Below are 23,164 nucleotides of genomic sequence, written 5' to 3'. Positions count from 1 at the left end.
TGCATCATAGTATCTGGAGACACTGAGAAAATGGGGGACCCAAAAATCCATAAAAATGACAAACTGGACATGGTAACATTTTAGCTGATTGTTCAGAAATTACAGATATCTGGCTCTGAGCCAATCAAAAGTGAACAGATTAATTCTAATAAAGATATAAACTGCTGTTATTCATGCCTTTTGGGGGCTCTTTACCCCCTCTGTGTCTATGCTAAGAACTTTATATTTCTATCCTTTAAAATAAACTTTGCCTGTGTGAGTGTTTATGAGTATTCAGTATTCACTCTTTTGCTGAATGAACAGAACTCAGTTCCCAGTGTCAATATAAACAGCTAATTCAAAACTTGCTCAGCATAAGTAAATGCATTACTAGACACTTACGTTAAGATTTCAAATAATTTAACAATCCCATTTTAAATGAAATCACAGCTAAGTTGAAATGTCAGTACTAAAGGAGAATAAATAAGTGTTTTATATAGAAAAATTAAAGACCTTATTTAAACACATTTCCAGTCCTTTTGCTATCAAATATTTTATGTGAATTATTTTCAATAACCATTATATAATATTATTTTACCTATTTTACAGTATTAATGACAGCAATGAAAAATATTCGAAATGTAAGCTCTATGAAGAAGTTTGACAAATACTTAAAAGTTTGGATCATCTCAGCAGCATCATTTATGTTTATAAAAGCCAGAACTGAATGTATTAAATATAATTTCATTCATGCAAACTTAAAAAATTTTTTCAAAATACCTATGTATTGAAAATATGCTGACTAATGGATGCCTTTCTACAAAGTAAATTTAAAAAAGTCATTTTATTCTCTTGACAGATATATTCTAGAGCTTCTGAAAATGAGTAAAAAGTCCTTACATTATATTCTAGTTCTTTATAGCACAAGACAGCTTAATTTACTTTTATTTCTTAGACATCACTTCAGGGAAGAGCTCTAGATTCTGATACATAAAGTTAAAGTTTTAAATCATATAAGATACCAGTAGAAACACAAGTGGTGAAATTTTCTTAACATACATACCAACACAACGAGGGGTCTTGTTATGATTGCTCCAAGTTCCATCTGATTGACATATGGCCGTGGTAAGTTCCTTAGATGACAATCTATATCCATCATTACAAAAATAGGTAACTCGAGTTCCTACCAAGTAGTCTGTTGTGAGTATTCCTCCATTTGTTGGAGCTTTAGGAATCCCACAGGAAATTGCTAAATTAAATACATACACAGAAGACAAAAGAAGCAGAAAAATAATCAGCTGTCTCATTAATTTTAAAGCATATAAAACTATTTGGATTTTTATTAATTCCTCTGAAACAATTTCAGAATATTTCCCCAAAAAGCTTGTCTGAGCTATAACGTTTTCTGAATCATTTATTTCAAACTCGTGTTGAAAGTGCTTTTAAATTGGTGAATCCATACATTATTAATGCTTTCTTTCTTAGTTTCTTACTGAGTTTTTTGTCAGTGCGTGCATGATTATCAGCATGTTTACAGACTATATGAGAAGGCAAGGTAGGTAAATATAGAGTGTATTAGTGCTCTAACTCATGTCTGAACCTAGCAAATTAGCTCTATTCAATTTGACTAAAGTGTTTACAGGTGGTGATAACCAACACACATGAGGATTTGGGGCAGGAGGAAAACAGGGGTTTTTACCTGGAAGCTGGATATTACCTTATCTTAGGTCCAGTCAAACTCCATGAATGGTACCATTCATGGAATATGATGTGTATGGATATGTCTAATAAATGCAGGGCCAGGACTTACTGTTTTCAATGTAGCTTGGATATTTCTGCATTTTGCTGATATGTCTTTGATGTCTTGATTTTTATTTATAAATATTTATAAATCTAATTTACATAAAAGTTAGTTTTACCATAAGGTGCTATTTACAGTATAGATTTAGATTTAAATAGTTTATTACATATAAAATATTTTCACGTAAGTTAAAATGTCTATACAGAAGTCCTCTAAAGTCAGTTGCTTCTAGTCTGTGCACAATCTGCATCTCCAAAAAGAAAAAAAATAAATTTTCAAAGAATATATTTGGCAGACAAACCCTAAATGAGATTCTCTGTATCTTTTATATATAATATTCAGTATAAATATTCATACATCTATCTGCAGAAAGATTAATATATTTGAATATGGGTACAGACTTCAACCAGCTGGAGTTATTTATGACATCTGGTCATAAAATTTCTAATTTCTGAAATACCTCATTTTATTGATTTTACATAAGACATTTTGGACTTGTAACTATATTTTTCTCATATGAAAACAACAGAAAAATGTGAGTTTCATTGGAATATTTATAAAAGTTGTATTCTATTTACCTGTCTCTCATTTCAATCTAAAACCCTTAACTTAGGTATTTAATTTTGATTAATCCATGCAAATTGACTACAAAGTTAAAAAAAAAGTAATCTTAGCTAAACCTATAAAAAATTCTCAAAATTAAATGGCAGACCCCCTACTGTTGAATAGTTTTATCTTTTGTAATTTAATAACTTACAAATTATAAACAGAAAAGTAATTTTGATTTAATAAATTTTATAAGCAATCTCATATAATTATGTTATTATCCCAGCTATCTAATTATAGACCTCTAAAATAGTGGTGCAAAGATAAATCATTCCCTGATGTCTATTAAAGCAATGTTAGTATTTCCACTTAGGACTTCTGGGAATTTCAATTTTTAACAAATCATCCACACTGAATCCCTACTGAAGACTGTTTACTGCAAATTGTTGGGATGGTGTAGGTTAAACTTATAGCAAAGTAACAATGAAATTTAAATAGTATAGATTTTATACACATGGTTAGTATAAAATGACTATATTTCAGAACTGAAAAAAAAAGACAACATACTAAAATGATACAACAAATGTGCCTGTAAATACATTACAATTTAAGTTCTTAGCTAAAGAAAGAAAAAAATAGTTTAGAAGAATCTTCATCACTGAGTGATTGTCAGAGGCTTCTCTCCAGAGCTCTCAAAAGTCACAAATTTTGGACTCAGAGGGAGAGGGAGAGGGTGGGATGATATGGGAGAATGGCATTCTATCATGTATACTATCATGTAAGAATTGAATTGCTAATCTATGTCTGACGCACGATACAGCATGCTTGGGGCTGGTGCATGGGGATGACCCACAGAGATGTTATGGGGAGGGAGGTGGGAGGGGGGTTCATGTTTGGGAACACATGTAAGAATTAAAGATTTTAAAATTTAAAAAAAAATAATAAAAAAAAAAAATAAAAAGACCTCAAAAAAAAAAAAAGTGAAAACAGGGAATATAAAGTGACTGTTTCTACATAACCCTGTACTGTTTCAGCCTGGTGGAGCAGAGACCAGAACCCGCCACATGACTCGAGGGTGTGGCAAACTGTGCCCTCCTGATTGTCCTTGCAAGCATGTCCACCGGACATACCTGGGGCAGGACATCTTTCTGCTCCGCTTCACTGCTTGCCCCTGTGGCCGTCCCCATGAACACAAAACAAGATGTTCCTGATTAACAGTAGAGGCTTAACTTTACTGCCTCTTTATGGTGTGCTGATCAAACTCCCCAGAATAGCTATTTCCTAATGATTTCATATGACTTCTACCAATAAAAGTGTGAGCTGAAAGGAGTCATTTTGTCTTCCTGCCACGGAGAGCTGGAGGGCCCCCTGACTCTCTGCATGCCAAATTATCTGTCTGTCGTTTTATTAGGCGCTCACCCCATTTCAAGTCTTTCTCACCCGCTGTGCTGGACACGGCACTGTACAACATTCAATTGTGTAGAGGGATGATAATGATTTAATTCAAGGGGTCAATGAATGATCAGTTGATATTCAGACAAATAAAACACCTAACCAAACCTGAATAGAGACAACAGAATACTTTTCCTATCTTTAACTGTGTTCATATTGTCTAACCATAGCTCAAGTAAAATATGCAAGGATGTATAAGGAGACTGAAAAGACAAAAATAAAAGTGACTGAAGAATGCAAAACAAATTTGGAACAACACCAACAACAAAACTGTATAGTGTATATAGCTCTTTCCAATGATATTTAGCCATTTCATTTTAATTAGTTATATCCAAACACAAATAGGTCACATACAATAAAATTTTTTTATAAAATAATCTTTTAAACTTGTTGCAATGAAAATCAAGGGTCCATTTTGGAAATGATTCTTTGAGTTACTAATATAAATATTTTATCACTTTACTATGTAAAATGTCTTTTTTCCAGCTACATTTTATCTTTTGTAATTATAGAAAAATTTAAAGTCAACAACAATAAAAAAGGCTCTATATATAAATGTAATATTATACACCAAAAAAAAATCAATGAAATTATATTGCTAACATTACAAAACAATGTCAAAATTTCAGAAAGTTCAGTATAATTTTTTATTTTAATCAATAGTTAACTGTTTTCACAAAGATTAATTATATACATGAATAATTATTGATAACATATTTAATTGTTCAAAGTTCAGAGCATTTAAATGTTTACTTTAAATCCATATGAAATACTAGAAATGTATAAATACATTTGCTATTCATTGGTCAAAGAAAAGCAGAAGTTTTGACAGTTTATTAAATGTATCTATTCTACAAGGAGCCAGTGCCTTCAGTGTTGGTAACCCACTATCTAATAAGTAATTAATGTTTCTGCATCAATAAATAAAGAAACAGTTTTTCAGTTCTCACTTTTTTCTATATATCTTTGAAAACTGGACATGGAACAACAGATTGGTTCCAAATAGGAAAAGGAGTACGCCAAGGCCATATATGGTCACCCTGCTTATTTAACTTATATGCAGAGTACACCATGAGAAACACTGGGCTGGAAGAAGCACAAGCTGGCATCAAGATTGCCGGGAGAAATCTCAATAACCTCAGATATGCAGATGACACCACCCTTATGGCAGAAAGTGAAGAGGAACTCAAAAGCCTCTTGATAAAAGTGAAATAGGAGAGTGAAAAAGTTGGCTTAAAGCTCAACATTCAGAAAACAAAGATCATGGCATCTGGTCCCATGACTTCATGGGAAATAGATGGGGAAACAATGGAAACAGTGTCAGACTTTATTTTTTTGGCGCCAAAATCACTACAGATGGTGATTGCAGCCAAGAAATTAAAAGATGCTTGCTCCTTGGAAGAAAAGTTATGACCAACCTAGATGGCATATTGAAAAGCAGAGACATTACTTTGCCAACAAAGGTCCATCTAGTCAAGGCTATGGTTTTTCCAGTGGTCATGTATGGATATGAGAGTTGGACTGTGAAGAAAGCTGAGTGCCAAAGAATTGATGCTTTTGAACTGTGGAGAAGACTCCTGAGAGTCCCTTGGACTGCAAGGAGATCCAACCAGTCCATTCTAAAGGAGATCAGCCCTGGGTGTTCTTTGGAAGGAGTGATGCTGAAGCTGAAACTCCAGTACTCTGGGCACCTCATGTGAAGAGTTGATTCATTGGAAAAGACTCTGACGCTGGGAGGGATTGGGGGCAGGAGGAAAAGGGGACAACAGAGGATGAGATGGCTGGATGGCATCACCGACTGGAAGGACATGAGTTTGAGTGAACTCTGGGAGTTAGTGATGGACAGGGAGGCTTGGCGTGCTGTGATTCATGGGGTCGCAAAGATTCAGACACGACTGAGTGCCTGAACTGAACTGAACTGATGAAAGCTATATTTTCATGAATTAGAGATCACAATTTAACAAGTAAAAGAAACCATTTCAGTTATCTGGTAATATCAAATCTTTGTTCATTTCAGCTTGTTGTTATCAAATTTTAAATTTTAATTGATTTGTTTTATATTTTATTTCTTTATATAAATTACCTTCAATAGGTAAATCAGAGGTAACACCCATTATTTATTAAAAGTGCTCTGCATTTTTAATGTGAGGCTTCACAGTTGCTATATATGCTTTCATATGCTGGGTAAAATAAATCAAATATAAATTTAAATTTGATATTGCAAAATAATATGATATGTTTTAAGACTGTCAAAGTCCAATGACATTACATCTTCCTGTGGAACTGTTAAACTTGTCTTTTTGACTATACCTAGTAAGAGACTCAACTACTTTAAAAAACATTTTTGGACCTAGTCCAAAGCTCTAAAATATTCCATTTGTTGATTTGTCATTCTTTTGCATTGCATAATCAGAGTATGCCTTGATTTTTAACAAAATGAAAGTCATTTCTGTCAAATTAGCTTAACAGTGAAAAAAAAATAATGTGGTCATTGGCTACATTTTCTTTTACATTTGTTGCACTGAGAACACATTTTTGCACACTTGAGAGTGAATGTTTTCAGTGACCTTGGCCATCTTTCCCTCTTTTTTCTCTCTGCAGATTCTACACTAACACAAAATCCAGCTCCGGGTCATTCATTTCTGACAGCTAAGTGACGGGATGGTAGATGTATGAGTACAGTATGCATATAAGTGGAGAGAGTAAAGACATAAATCACATAACAACAAATGAAACATTATGAAACAATGCGTCACATGCTCCTCAAATTTATCAGCCTGTGTTTTCAAGCCTTATTTTCCTTAGAGGTATCTATAATATGCTTCTGAATATTTATAATTTTAGAAGTTTCAGCAATCTAAATGAAAATGCTAAACGAGGTTAATCTTTCATCAATGTGCCATTTTTGGCTAATATACTTCACCTTGACAAGCAGGGACCGGTGCATCCCATGCGTGATACCCGTAGGAAGACTTTCTGCACACAGCACTGCTTTTCCCGACAAGTCGGAATCCTCGATCACAGGCCCAGCGGACCACACTGTTTAGCTGTCCTCCTGTTTGACTGATAATGTATCCATGAGGTGGGGATTCTGGTGTACTACAGTAGAAAGCTTTTTTAAAAGAAAATAAAAATCACTGTATAACTAATGAATCAGAAACTCTTTACAATTCAGTTATAAAAATATAATAATACTAGTTCATAAAAACTGGTCAATTCAATTGCCATCTAGGTGAATTTTACTTCATATGGACATCATATTATCTTCCATCCACCTGACAATCTATTGACATAACCTTTAGGAGACATAACTATTTCTGGACTTTTTTCTAATTCTTATTGTCACTGAAGATGTATCCTAAGTTGAAATACATTATACTTTTGTAACACCCTGAAGGTTCAAAAGCCATACAAATAGTTCATTGAATTTTGGAATAGTACTATTTCCTGTCATTTGAAAGGCCTATATGCCACAGTTTGGGTAGCAATATTTTAAAGCATGTATCTACATGTCACTTTGAAATTATCTCCAGACACCTATGTCATGTTAGGGCATGCATTTCATTTTGGTGGATGTCTAAAATAGACCCCTCCACATTTCATAATCCTCTCTCCCAGTTTATTAAAGAGTTTCTATGCTGTCAAGAGTGCTTACATATGGTGATAAAAAATGCCAATAAAATAAAACTTTTTTCATCTCCCGAAGTCTGAAATGTCAAAAGATAATGTCAACTGGCTTTTTCATATACATGTAGTTTTGAGACTATTCAGCCTGGCAGGATCCATTTACCCTTTGAAACTTCAATGTATTCATCTGAGAAAAAATGAGACTTTAGGGGTAAATAGTAAGAAAGAGATGGATTTAGAATATATGTGTCATAACCTGTCATTGTCTAAAGGCAAAATATGTACTCAATATGTCAAGTCATTCTTAGGGCTAAAAATGATGTTTTCATTATATTTATGTCCAACTTTGTCATGAAGATCAACATAAATAAGTCTTTAATATAGTCTTTAATATGGTGAATCTAATGCTTATAATTGTTGGGTTTAAATGGTTTCCCTTTAAGTTATTATCATCATTAAAAATACAACTTAATGTTCTGACTTTTTAAATAGAGTCTGGGCACAGCTTTAGTAAAAATATATATATAAAGTTCATATGATAAAAACTTTGATTCAAATATGAAAGAGTATTAAGAATGACTTCGGTACATATTTCAGTCTTTAAATATTTCTCCTTTGCATGCCTAATAATATTTCAAACAATAGATATTATAGGATAAAAATTATAAATATGCTATCATGTAATATCAGTAACAACTTACTTCCAATATGGAAAAGACACATTGTTGACAAACTATCATCTTATAATTTTAAAATCAAAGTAGACAAAAATATTATATGTGTATCTTTTATACTATACATGCAAATTTATATAAAGGAGTAAAATTCAACAGTTTACCTTTAAAACTAGAATCAAATATACTTAAGCTTATGTCTACAATTGTGTCAGAATAATTTATAAAATATTTAAGAAAGTAATTTTCAGTAGAACTGATTTGCAATGATCTGTGGCTTCAGGAGACATGATCTGAACACTAAAGAAAGAGATGACTGATTGGTTCTGAAGTGTTTTGTTCCTGAGCACATACCCATGGCTTCTGACATGACTTAGGATGGTAATAAAGAAAAGGGATATAATCTTTGCATAATGGAAAACCATATACACTTATCAACAGGGAAATTTGGGGTTCAGTATCAGTAGACTTCATAAACAGGAAGGCATATAGAAAAAGCTATTTCATCTTGATATTAAGAATTTTCAGCCCTCATCTTTTTCACTATTACTCAGTGAAAAGCAATGATGAAAAAACAATTAATTTTTTTTAAACTAAAAGGTTTTAAGTGATCTAGTCATCATTTTGTATTTTAATATTTAAAATATTTTAGAAAGTATCATAATCAGTGGGCAATGATGAAAAAAAAGATTTTTACAATTGGATGTTTATCTTTGGTTTAAGCTTATTAAAGGAGTTATTTATATATTGAATAGATCAGATACACACAATTGAGCAATACTATTATTTTTTGAGCGTTCAAGAGAAACTTCTCTTGGGAAAATAAACACTGAAAGTATCAAAGTTTATAATTAAGTTAAATACTTTAACTGCTTGTAATTATTTCAAAAGTTATGTGAAAGACATAGTACTGTTTACCACTATAATAAGGAAACAGAGGGACAGAAATGTTATATAAATAACTCAAGAAACGTCAATAGAGGAACCATGATTCAGATTCATACCTAACTGAATAGTATCTGTGTCTGTGCTCCCTAATCACAAGCATACTGAGGATGCAGGTGAGGTCTGCACTGAAGTTATAAGTATCACATACCTATATATCTTATCCGGAAGCCTTTTTTGTTATTGCCATGATCTGCTGACCATTGCAGGAATACTTCATGACCATTGCTTGTTATATTAAAAGCAGATGAATAATCCCCACTGAGTGAAACAAGCACTGGACTTTGAATATTTGGTCCTTCAGAAAGAAAATAATACAATTTAGATATAACTTTATGTTTAGATAAACATAAAGTATTTATGTTTAGTATTTCATATATTTAGAACAGTATTAAATATGATGAAATTCATCCAGGACCAATTTATTTCATCAGTAATAACATAATGTGTTTGTTTACACATTTTAATTCCTTAGCTAAAGCAGCTACATTCATAACAAAATGATCAAGCTAAGTGTAATTTTCATATGGTATATAGGTAAGTTTGATGTTGCTACTTCTAAAATTATCCATAAGGTAAAATAAAGTCATATAGGCAGCTGTTTATATTGGCCTGAATGTATACTTAGAGCATTTTTGAATTTGTGAACATCCAGTAAATATAACCTATGGTTACCATCATACACCTGAAGAACATCAAATTCTTTTTCTGTCTGGAAGAATTCTACAAACATGCTGATGTTATATCCTTTTTCCACAGAAATGCTCCAAGCACACATTTGAAGATTTGGGTAACTGTCAGGATATCCAGGGCTCAATATGACTCCTGTAGAATCCAGGCGTAATTCATTGGCGGGACAGAGCACTGTCAGAAAAAATGTATCATTAGATAATGCTCATGTTTCAGACTTAAGTGAAAACTGCATTTTAAATACTGGATATTCTGTTTCTATGTTAAGTAACATTAAAGGAAACAAAACTTTGAACTATGTGTATAAAATGACAACTTGTATACTAAGCTTGCAGTTCAAAAATGAAACAATGTCCCCAAATTGCATAATATTAATTTCCTTTTTATTACATGGGAGAAACATTTTCTTTCTGGATTAATAAATATAAATATATAGATAATTAAAAGATAAGGCATTTACTTCCCTCTCTATCTTTATATTATTTCCCTATCTTTCTTCATCTTCTTTTGTTCTTCTCCCTCTGCCTCTCTTATCTAAGTCCTTTTCCTTCTTAATTTTTTATTTTGTCCTCAAACTTTCATTCACTCAGGTATGTGAGGACAGACAGGAAGTTGCCCTACCTCAGAGTATTCATTCCAGACAAAGCCACTTCTCTAATCTCAGGAATATCCTTAAACCATGAGGATTTAAAACAATTTGGGGTCATTAGTTACCTTTCCAGACCAAAAAGGTAAGACAAAGCATAAGCTGTTCATTTCATAGCAATAAATCAACTGCATCTCCAAAGTATAATACACTAGTAAATTATGGCAACATATGATTGTTCTTCAATCAAATTGATAACCTATGCCTCATGCACTGGCAGGCGGATTCTTTATTGTTGAGCCACCAGGGAAGCCTTAATCACCTATTATATTTCATTTATATTAAACCCTTTGAAGAACATCATATTTAGAAATGCTTTCCATGTTTTAAGTGTGATATAAAGAACTAAATATGATCCAGGGAGGAATAACAAAAGTGTTGTAGCCTCTTTTATGAGAAGTTAAAAAGTAAAATAATTTAAAATAAATTATTACTAAAATCAATATAGTTACAACATATTCCAAATGAATGACAATTATTTAGCAGGATTGTGAATTAATTCAATTGAAGAAAAAATATATATATTTTTGGCCATACTGTGTGGCAGGATCTCATTTCCCCAGATCAAACCTCTTTCCCTTGCATTGGGAACATGGAATCTTAACCACTGGACCCAGGAAGTCCCTAAACAAATATTTTAACTCAGATTTTTTTGCCTAAGTGTTAGGTCAATTAATTAATATAGTAACTGTCTAAACTCATTCTGAGGGATAATTAGCTAGTATCCATAGTGTTATTATGAAACAAACATTGATTGTCTCCTTTTTTGTATTCTCCACAGCAGATAAAATAGGAGGAGACACACTTACTACAGGAAAATCTGATTTTAGAAATAAGTTATTGAAAGTCTTGAGATATGAGGGACTCAAATAACCAGGTTAACAAAATCTTTTTTTAATTAAAAATAATGCTGCATTTGGATCTAGATATAAATAAGAAGTATTGTTCTCCAAGAGCTCACAATTAAGTTATATATTGGGTCAAGGAAGAAATCTTGATATGTAATTGCTTGTTCATTCAGGAATATAGGTGATAGACTTCAGAATTAACAACCAACACTAAGATGGCCTACAAAATCATTGATTAAGATCAAGGGAAATTCTTATACTGGTGCTGGTTATACCTCCAAACTCATCTTTTCTTTCTTGATGCTTTAAGAGCCCCTATCTTCTTCTAAGGACTCCATAGAGGTAGAAAAATCGAACATTACTTCCTACTGACAGCACGTTTGAAATAATAAACAGAATTTTTGTTTTATCATTATAAGAGTTAAGATACTGTATGGAAAATTGATTTTTATTTCTCAGGAATAAACCCCAGTGAAGGAAGCAATTCAAGAAAATCTGGGGAGGGATAATCAAAATCAATTTTACTCAAATTAACCAATATTTATAATTAATTACTATGTTAAAAAAAGAAAAAAAGAGAAGTCACTCAGTCATGTTTGACTCTTTGCTACCCAATGGACTGTAGCCTGACCGGCTCCTCCATCCATAGGATTTTCCAGGTAAGAGGACTAGAGTGGGTTGTCAGGTGTATTAGGCACTATTATGGCCCTAGGAGCTACACAAGTTAATAATACATGATTCTTGAACATCAAAATCCCTGTACATCATTCAAGATCCATCATGGTCTTGTCCTTGTAACACTGAATTCCTTGAAGTCTGCATCTCACCATCTTTCGTTTCTGTGTCTTTGCATACACCTCTGTTTCTTGGCTAACTCTTTTGCTAGCTCAGTTCTACCAAAGTAAGTATCATTTGTTATTCAGAACCCATGACTAAGGGAGTAATGCCTCCATCAAGCTTTTCCTCTCATATAAACAGTTTACAATTATATGATTCTACCTTACCACTATATGCTACAGCTTATATGGCTGTCATATTCCTTACACCATTTTGCTTTCATAGCAGTGACCATTTACAACTTTTTTTTTGTTTATTCCCTTAGATCTTCATTCTTAATATGTGCTCAATAAAGTTTAATGATTCTAGTTGTTAGAACAGAAGCTACTTGCAATCCACATTGGAACCTTTATTTAAAGTGGTTTCTCTTGTTTTCTATCTCCACTTCCAAACCTCACAGCAAAAGTAATTTAAATAAATTGAAGTGACTATGGGATAAACTAGAAAAATTAAACCTTGGATGAATAAACAATGTTTAGTTAAATCTGATAAATAATGGAATGAAAAACACCATATATGAGTAGTATAATTTTTAAATTACTGTTAGTTAAATATATAATAATTATATAAAATAGAGTTTTCTCAATTTTGTTAGTACTGAAACATAAAACAAATACTTAGAGATAAATAATGATAAGAATTGGTACCTTGACAAGCAGGAGGTGCACCATCCATCTGGAGTCGTTCTCCTAATCTGCATGTCAGAATTGCATTACCAACCAAAGTAAATCCTGGAAGACACTGATATCTAATAATATCACCTATTGAAAAAACAGGCAGAAAGGGCTTCAGATAAGCACCAAGGTAATGGTTAAAATAAACAGATGGTCCAGTTATAAAATCTGAATATTTTTTCTTGCAGTCACTTTCAATCAGTATAAAAATTCTATTGTAAGCAGTGATGATATTCAGAATATTAAACTACTAGTAAGTCATGAGCACTGACCAATTGGAACTGAAGCCAAGAATAAATACCAATAAAACTGGTACTGGGGCAATCTGATTATATATAAGCAATAGTAGTAAGGAATAATTTGGTTGGTACAGGTAAGGTATTCATTAAAAATATATCAAGCTGTTAAAAGGATTCCTAGTTACTGCTATCAAGATTAGATTCACATTGGTCATTGATATTTTCTTACATTTCTCAACCAAAATTAATATTAATAGATAATAATGATGAAATTTATTATGTTACATTAAGATGCATTATTTTCTTACATAATTTTTCAAACTATAAGATATTATTGAGGTTAAATTTCCAATCAGTTTGAAAAGGACTTTATTTATGATCACATGGAGCATAATGAGTTGTTTTCAAGGATATGGAAGTCAAACATGTCATCTAATACACCCTGGATATCATTTATTATACATATCAAGTTTATGCCTGAATTTGAAGAGCAATAGTTAAGACTACAGTGTTGGAAGGTAGCAAAATAAGAATTTGGAAATAACTAACAGAATAGTTATATGGCTCAGATTCCTGTACTGTTTTCTAACTGTACATCCTAAAAATACAGAATTCTTTTTTCTTACCTAACATTCCCTTGCCTCTTTTTCACTGTTTTCCATTCTTACAAATTCTAAACAATCCCCATCAATCCAGGGAAAGAAGGTTTAAGAAAGGCTGCTACTATTCTTTATTTTTATTGATTTCAAGCAAAACCTTTGTTAACTATGCTTTCTTTGAAAGTAATTTAGGAGACTTTACCTATTTCAAATTCATCATCTTCTGTCAAAATTTCAGCATTGGGTACGGGTGGTGGAGGTTGACACACTCTTAGTTGATAGGCTGTAAAAATAGATAATGCTTATTCCTTCTCTGTACAGCTATATATATATATTCACATATGTGAAAAAACAAAATTATAAAAGGTTTATTTATAAGAATAAAAATAAACGGTAGAATTTATCAAGTTTTAACCATTTATTTTAAAAAGTCACTGAAAAAAAGGTCTATATGAATCTAAGTGTCATGACTACTGGCCCCTAATGATATCTATATCCCAGTCTATTTGCTTGATTAGAGACCATTTTCACTAGTTGCTTTCAAAAAATGTAATATGCTATGATCAGTTCAAGAAACACATTTTCTGTTATTAAAACATTGGAAGAAAAATGCATTTTATATGCTTAATTTTATTACTTAATCTTAGGAGTTAAATTCTTTATGTTGGACTTCCCAGGTGGCTCAGTGGTAAAGAATCCACCTGCAATGCAGGAGTTGTGGGTTCAACCCCTGGGTCAGGAAGAGCTACTGGAGGAGGAAATGGCAAGCCACTCCAGTACTCTTGCCAGGAAAAATCCTATGAACACGGGAGCCTGGTGTTCCTGATAGTCCATGAGGTGACAAAGAGTCAGATGTGAATGAGCACATTTTCCATTTCCAAGTTCTTGATATACCTCAATGTGAATATAAAAATTATGATGTTTAAAAGACATAGTAACTTGCCAAGATCACACAACTAGCACAGGGTTTATCCAGAACTCCAGCCTATGTCCTCTAACTTCAAAGCCCATATCTTCAATATCAGCTCTATTGTGAGAGTATTATGAGAATTCTGAGGAACATCAACTAGATCAGTTAAGGAAAACTCTAATAAAAAGAGATGAAATGAGATAAATTTTAAAGGATGAGTGAGATTTTTCCAGTGCTGAAGGATAATCATGGGTAGAAGAACATTTCAAATGGTGGAGGAAACATGGGTAAAATTACAATTATCAAGGTAAAAGGTAGTTTTGAGAAATGCCAGAGAGGTAAGAGAAAGGGGAGTAGAAGATACAGAGAGCCGTGCTGCTGCTGCTGCTAAGTCGCTTCAGTCATGTCTGACTCTGTGCAACCCCATAGATGGCAGCCCACCAGGCTCCCCCGTCCTTGGGATTCTCCAGGCAAGAACACTGGAGTGGGTTGCCATTTCCTTCTCCAATGCATGAAAGTGAAAAGCGAAAGGGAAGTCGCTCAGTCGTGTCCGACTCTTAGTGACCCCATGGACTACAGCCTACCAGGCTCCTCCATCCATGGGATTTTCCAGGGAAGAGTACTGGAGTGGGGTGCCAGGGGGATGTAATCCTTATGAGACTGTTTCAGAGGACAGTATTTTATCTATTAATATCTTACTTGAGAAAGAGATCAACTCAGAAGTTAGAGAACTGTAGAGATACCCATATATGTATTATTTTACTTTTGTTTGCCTATAAAAATTATTTTTTAAACTTCAAGCTAATCTTCTTGAGTTTTGCCAGTAGTCACGTATGGATGTGAGAGTCAGACTACAAAGAAAGCTGAGTGCCAGAGAACTGATGCTTTTGAATTATGGTGTTGGAGAAGACTCTTGAGAGTCCCTTGGACTGCAAGGAAATCCAACCAGTCAATCCTAAAGGAAATCAGTCCTGAACATTCATTGGAAGGACTGATGTTGAAGCTGAAACTCCAATACTTTGGCCACCTGATGTGAAGAGCTGACTCATTTGAAAAACCCTGATCCTGGGAAAGATTGAAGGTGGGAGGAGAAGGAGACGACAGAGGATGAGATGGTTGGATGACATCACTGACTCAGTGGACATGAGTTTGGGTAAACTCCGGGAGTTGGTGATGGACAGGGAGGCCTGGTGTTTGCTCCAGTCCATGGGGTCACAAAGAGTCAGACACGACTGAGCGACTGAACTAAATTTAATCTTCTTGAGGCAGGAGGAAGATGGGCCCCTCCAGGGTAATCGGAGATTCATTCTCTATGGACCAAAACTCCAAGAGGAGAATAGCAGGACAATTAAGAGAGGAGGTTGGGCCCTGCACAGAATATATATTTCTTATTTCAAAGTCAGGTCTCCCTGACCACACATGCACAGAAAAGCTCCTTGGAAGTCAAAGGGGACTGATGCTAACTAATGCCAGGCTACCTACAGGCCTCTTTTGTAGAATCTAGTTTGACTAAGAGATGCATGTGCACACATGGAAGATCCTGAGATATACCAATATGGACTGTGATTGGCCAAATGAAAATGACTGGCTAAAGGAAACCAGGAAGAAATACACCATAAAAAGTAATTCAAACTGCTACCAGGGGGAGACTCGGGGATTCTCCCTCTGAGTCTGCCCGTGTGCCTCTATCCACTGTACTCTTTAGTATTTACTCTTCAGGTCTACTGTTCTCTTTTTCTGCTTAATAAATACTTTACTTAGTTCACTACTTTCCTTCTTTGTGGAAATTCTCCGCAAAGCTGAAGGGCCAGGGCCCTTGTCACTGACCACTGGACTAGTGGCTAGGATCTCATGCTTCTACCACCACAATGTGCACCCAGTCTCTGACCGGGAACCCAAACCCCCCTCCAGTTGCAAGTTGTAGCTCCTTGCAAGCTGACCTGGATCACGTAGGTCACGAAGTCTCAGAAAGTGAGGACTTACAATACTAGGAACTGGTATTGTATTGAGCTTATCTCACTCACCCTTGTGCTGTTCTTTGCAATTGCCCAGCCCCTGCAAACCTGTTTAATCATGCCTATCTGTGTAAAGGTCAGGCATCCCCCTCCCAATCTTGACTGCTGTTCCCACAAGGGCAAAATCCCTTAATTTAAACCAGCCTATTAGCAGCTAGTGTTGCCCACTATAGTCTGTCTATAAAAACTCTGTAACCCCTTTGTTTGGGGCTCAGAGCTTGGAGTGTTAACTCCTCTGGGCCTGCCAACATAAGAAACCTGAGTTCTCCAACTCTCCGAGTATGGTTTGGTTTCTCAATTACTGGTTTCTGCAACAATAGCAAGCTGAGGCCACCTGAGATCATTCTGAGTTCTTCATTGCCCACTTCCCCTTACCCTTTACTCTTTTTTTTTTTCTAATCACAGAAGTCTATTTTGTGGTACTTGCAATCATGAATTGTTTTAACATTTATTATTTTCCATTTATTAGTTTACTTTTTCATTGATGAAGACTCCATCTAGGCTTTAAGATAAGAGGGAGGAGACTGTTCATCTGTCTTTTTCACAATTTAGTAATTAGTGCCTATCATTTTATGTTTCAACAAATTTTGCTAAATAATACACAAACATAGGTTTCTTCAGGAAGGAGTCTCGTAACAAATAGTCTTCCCTAAGATGACTCTAACTCTAAAATTTTAAATGGGGATGAAATAGAGGCAATTGTGGGTCAGAGTGCTAGAGAATGGGATCTGAACATTTCCTGCCTGAGATGCTTTTCAGGATTGAACTATGTATTAATAATTTTCTTTATATTGTAAAAGTGAAGGGAATAACAAACGGAACAACTTTGCATTTGTTTTTCTTTTGACTCTTGAAGACAAAGCACTCCAAAATGTTAAGTCAAAAATAGCTGCCAACAACTGTGGTTTCAATCTTCACATATTTCTACTAGTTTGTTCATTAAAAAAGTTTAAAACGCACCCAGTGTCTTTCCATTCTTGAGGCTGACATGTCAGGAAGACCTCTGTTATTTTACCGTACCTGTTGTATCGGCTGAAAAATGTCTGCCAAATTTATGTATTTCCTGGAACTGTAGAATATTATTTGAAAATAGGATTGCTGTAGATATGAGTTAAATTGAGGTCATATTGAATTACGGTGGGCCCAGGGCTTCCCTGGTGGCTCAGAGGTTAAAGCGTCTGCCTGGAATGCGGGAGACCTGGGTTCGATCCCTGGGTCGGGAAGATCCCCTGGAGAAGGAAATGGCATCCCACTCCAGTACTTCTCCACACCATTCTCTCTCTGAAGGTTATTAGTAAAGATCCTCCCTTTCCTTATTCAGGCTTCTAGTGGTAACCAGAAATCTTTGACATTCCTTTGTTTATAGAACTATGGAGAAAAAAAAAAAAAGTCTTCTGCTGGTAAAGCCATCCAGTTTGTGGGATTTTGTTACTGTAGTCCTAGGAAACTAACACGTCTACATTGACAAACTGGCCTACAGGGTGTTCTTGCCTTCTGTGTCTCTGTGGTGTAATCCTTCCTACACACAGGTGAAGTAGTGGAAGGAAATTAAGACAGTATTTATGAGGAATGCACTGCATACAAAGGACTCTGTAAGGTGATTTACCTGAGTTATGTCATTTAATCACCTACTACATCAAGATATGTGTAAATGTAACAAGGAAGAGCCAATTTTGACTCCATGCTGGATCTGTTTCTCAGACTTTGACCTTTGCTTTTCATTGCTTTTGTTATATAATCATACATAATGTCCTGCCTCGGGGACTTTACCCCTCTGCCTGAACTTAAACAAAAGTGGTTTTGTTCAGTTCACTGGGAAACAATTTGACCCCATCTACTTGTGAATGGCTGCAGAAAAGAAAAAAATAAAACATCCCCTCCTAGTTTGCAAGATAAATATCCTTTTTACTTTACTTTCTTACTTCCTCTCCCTCTCTGTTCTATACAAAAAAATTGGTATCCAGACCCTATAAGGTTTTTTTGGAGACAAGTCTGCCATCTTAATCTTCCAGCTTCCTGAGTAGTCATGATTCCTTGCCTCAATACTTAGTCTCTCGGTTTATTGACTTGTCCTGTGGCAAGCAGAGCAAGCCTGGACTTGGTAATGAGGTAGAAATTATTAGGCAGTAAGTGTAGAACCTTGTTTCTTTTTCTAATTTCACATTTAATTTCAACTCAGTCACTCACAGAAACATTTTGTTCCATTAGCCTAAAGCCATAATCACTGCTCCAGGTCCTAGGCATTCAGAGGAATGCCTCCCTAGTTTGGAGGGTCATAAAACATTCAGACCCAGGACCAGACCATCATTAACTGCTGTCCAGTTTATCAAGGAGAAAAACTCCAGGTAGACCATTAGCTCTTAAACGTACATTTGGTCCCTAAATGATGGTCTGGGGTCTTGAGAAAGGATCAAGGGATGGTGACTTAATGTCTGGAGAAACTGAGAAACTGGGAACCATAAGAAAGCCATAAAAATGACAAACTGGACATTGTGACATTTAAACGTATTGGTCTGAAATTACATACATCAGGTCCCAAGCCAACCAAACATGAACAGATCGATTCTAATAAAGATAAACAGTGTTGCTATTCCTGCCTTTTCAAGCACTGCACCCCCTCTCAGTGTCTATGCTGAGAGCTTCGTGTCTCTATCCTTTAAAATAAACTCTTCGCCTGTGTGAGTGTTTGTGAGTTTGTGGAATTCATTCATTCAGCTTGGGGAACAGAACTTTGTTTCATGTTTCAGTAACATAAATATACTCATGCTGCAAAAAACAAAACAAACCAAACCAAACCAAATGTAAGAATGGCTAAATTGTCGTCTAGTTCATTAAGGCAGAAGTTGAATCACATTCTGCTTGAAAATTAAGCCACAACTTCTCCCACATTTTACAGACAAATCAACGTGGACTGGAAAATCATTTTGGTTCTGTCATTTCCCTATTATCAGTTTAGAGCGGCTGTTCATAGCCAACAGATTATAAGCTTACATAAAGCAAGTTTATCATTTTAATTCTCACCAATCCCGACATCTGTTATATCTCACTCCAATTTTCCCAGGCCCCTTGTATTTGTCATGTTAACTTCCAACTCTAAATTATTTTTACAATCTTGAGAGTGTGGAAATTTGTACCATAATACTTAGCATTTAGTGTTCTACTCTTTTGAGTTGTTGCAGCCTTATTCATTAATGTGTTAGTTTTTATTCCATGTTTAGCTTGTGTGGGGACCACTGTGCACATATTTATATTTCCTATAATGTCCAGCACAGTTCATTCTGTTAATTTATTAAATGTATATCATTGAGGGGGCCCACTATGTGCCAGATACCATAACACCTGTTTGGGGAACACAATATTAAAACAGATTCAATCTCACCGTTATAGGTACAAATTGTTAGTGAAATATTAATCAAATAATCTCATTAAAGACTGGAATTTAACTAATTGAAACTAGATACATGTTCATGTGTGTTGTAGAGTTAGATGTCACAGGGAAGAATAACTCAAGCAGAGGATCAGTAAGTATAAAATCAGCAAAGCCCAAGGCCAGGGTGAGAAGGTATGAGAAAGAGAGGAAAACTGGGTTTAAATCCAACAGGCATCTACAGATCATGCTCAGGATACATTTTAATCTGATGCCAATAGGAAGCTTATGAAGAATTTTAAGTCTGAGAGTAAAGAGATGAAAAAACAACAACAAAACTCCAGCTACAGTAGAAATCAACACAATTGGAAGGGAAGAAATGTGGATACCCAGAGACTAGTAAAAAGTCTATTTTGCTGTGGCTGTTGAATAAACAATAGTTAATTGGTTCTGAAAAAAACTCACAAGTATCCCCAAAAGACTTGACATTAAATTAAAAGTCTCGATTATGATCTCCAAGTGTCTCTAAGTTTAATTAACTTCAGCCCTACTTATTAAGCAGTATATATATTTTAGCTGCAAATAAAGGTAGCTCCTCTCTTCCATTTAAAACTCAAGGACCCCTGATTTGTTTTATCTACAATGCCATTCTCATCTTATAAAAAATTATACCACATCTTTCAGTTTTTCAAAATAAACTTTGAAAGATTAAACCTGTCTACAATCTAATCCTTAACTCTAGTCACTTCTATTCCTTAATCAACATAGCTCTGAAATAATTGATAATGTAACATTTGATAATGTGATGTCTAACCATGTTATATAATTTTACTTTTAAATGTTTTGCTTCCTTGAAACCTATTTTCCTATTTCTTTTGTAAATATGTCCTCAGATGACTAGATAGAGACAGCTTCACTGATTATGTGACCTGGTGTTAACCTCTTGCAGTTACTCTGTATCATGTCTCTCTTATTTTCCCTCCGGTGATTTTCATGGTCTGTAAGAATTATTTGTTAACTGTCTGTTTTCCTGCTTTCTTATATATTCTAGAATGTAAACAGTGTGGGAGCAGGGCCCACTGTTCATCTTATTAACTGCAAATTCCTCAGGGCATAATGCAATACACGATATGGCAATATTTGATAAATACTTGCCGAGTGACTGAATGCTAGACAAATGAAAGAAGGAATAGTGAATGAGTGAAAAATACATAAGCAATATATTCTTAGGATACTGAATATGGACTTGATCCAGACTCTCTGGGTTTAAATTCTGTTTTTAATGCTGACAAATTAGGAAGTCTTGGCAAATTACTTAGCCAATAACTCACTTTTCTTCATTTGTAAAATAATAATGATAATGGTACTAATTTTATGCCACCTCAACAGACTGGTATAAGATCAAAATGATTATAGATGCAAAGCCCTTGAAGCAGTGCCTGGCAAACAGCAAGCACTCTAAAAAGATAAGCTCTTATTACATCAGATTGGATTTCCAGATATTTGGTGACCAGAAATAAATAAGAAAATTTGGTAAAATATTAATACTTTCTGTGTTTCTTAAGTTTCACTTTTTAGCTGCAGAAGACATTTGACGTGGTGGCAATTACTAAAATAACTATGAGCAAATTTAAGCACACGATCTTGGTAGGAGCAGGATACAATAAGGTTAAGGTTTGAGATGTGATACATCCAAAGTGTAATAACTGAAGACAATAATGGGAAATTAGACACTGAAGCTCTGTTTATCTTTCTGAAGATGTTTCTATCATACTAATCAATCCCACGGGAAAACATACATTCTTCAATCTGTGTTGATGAGTAATATTTTGTGTACAAAGCAGCCTGATCTACTATTTATTCTGGAAGCAGACTGCCTGTTCAAAATTGGCTCTCTTACTTGCATGCTCTATGACCTAGGCAAATTGCCTCTGTGCTTCAGTTTTCACACCTACAAAATAAACGTAAAACTAAGATTGAGTTAATATATTGTAGAGTATGTAGAATAGTGCCTGACACATACTGTCATTTCAAAGAGCGAGAACATTCCCCATTTGGCAAAAGTTAAAATGAGCATGGCTGCTGAGATAGCAGTTGTGCCCTGAACACATATAATCTCAACCTGACAAGAACTTACACATGACCCCAATGGCATTCAAAGGGCTAGTACCCACGTGATTTTTCTAGAACACATCAAACTATTTTCTTTTTTATCTAGTTTAATTTAAATTGAATATATTTTGAAAACGCTGAGTTCTTTGTCATACATTGATGTGCATTATACTATAATATAAAGCCCTTGAGTTCAACATCTCATTTTATAGTCATGTGTAAGAATACTTTGTACATGTCTGCAGTGTCAAAACTGCTAGCACAATGCTCTGGAAATCATATTCAATAAATGCTAACTCATAATTAAGGAGTCCCTGGTGGTTCAGATGGTAAAGCGTCTGCCTACAGTATGGGGGACCTGGGTTTGATCCCTGGGTCAGGAAGATCCCCTGGAGAAGGAAATGGCAACCCACTCCAGTATTCTTGCCTGAAAAATCCCATGGATGGAGGAGCATAGTAGGCTATAATCCATGGGGTAACAAAGAGTCGGACACGACTGAGCGACTTCACTTCATAAATAATTAAATTAAGACAAAAGCTTATCCTCAATGTATATTGTTGAGTTACTTTGGAAGAAAATAAATGGGTCTAGGATGAATACACCCAATATTGTATACATAAGAATCATAGCTTGTTTGAGGTAGAAATTACCTTGTAAATCAACTATTTTAATCTCTTTATGTTTGGAGGAATGGAGAGAGGAAGAGACCTAGAGGAATGAAGTGAGGTAGAAAAGGACACATATCCAGTTATGAGCAGAAGTGAAACTTCCCAATTGTGTCTTCAAAATTATAAATAGCACAAGCAGTATCTTAGTTCATGTTTTCTGTGGATTGTTTTATTTAGAAACAGCTCCAAAGTGATGACTATTAATGAAAAAATGGTATAATATAGATATTCACACACTTAAAATAAACATTTGATCTAAATGTTTTAGATGAATGAATGAATCACTTTATTTGACTTGTCATTCCCTTCAAGACACTATTGACTTATTTAACAACTACAAGAGGGCATCTATCCTACATGTCATTATATTTTCAGGATGACCATTGTTTGAATAGTACTTTGTTTTCATTCAACTGTGTATAGATGTGTGGTTACTGGTCCAACAAATTTACTTCTTAAAATCACACTTTTAAGGTTTGATTCTGCCAATGTATTTGGTTATTTTTAATTTCCTATTTTCTTTGTAATCAAACA

General features: G+C 34.6%; 1 protein-coding gene across 1 annotated transcript in view; it reads right to left on the bottom strand.

The window, feature by feature from the left end:
• CSMD3 (CUB and Sushi multiple domains 3) overlaps nt 1-23,164 on the bottom strand; it is a 1,391,498-nt gene that overhangs the window by 81,984 nt on the left and 1,286,350 nt on the right. Inside the window, exons 46-51 of the mRNA XM_052651435.1 lie at nt 13,760-13,840; nt 12,693-12,806; nt 9,700-9,888; nt 9,176-9,322; nt 6,702-6,890; nt 1,043-1,228 (exon numbers count right to left, since the gene is read on the bottom strand). Coding sequence (XP_052507395.1) covers nt 1,043-1,228; nt 6,702-6,890; nt 9,176-9,322; nt 9,700-9,888; nt 12,693-12,806; nt 13,760-13,840 — 906 coding nt within the window. The remainder of the gene's footprint in view (nt 1-1,042; nt 1,229-6,701; nt 6,891-9,175; nt 9,323-9,699; nt 9,889-12,692; nt 12,807-13,759; nt 13,841-23,164) is intronic.

The sequence above is a fragment of the Budorcas taxicolor genome, chromosome 14 (assembly GCF_023091745.1).
Source record: "Budorcas taxicolor isolate Tak-1 chromosome 14, Takin1.1, whole genome shotgun sequence".
In the NCBI taxonomy this organism is placed as follows: domain Eukaryota; kingdom Metazoa; phylum Chordata; class Mammalia; order Artiodactyla; family Bovidae; genus Budorcas; species Budorcas taxicolor.
The sequence above is the reverse complement of the archived record's forward strand: the minus strand, read 5'-3'. Positions and strand labels throughout refer to the sequence as shown.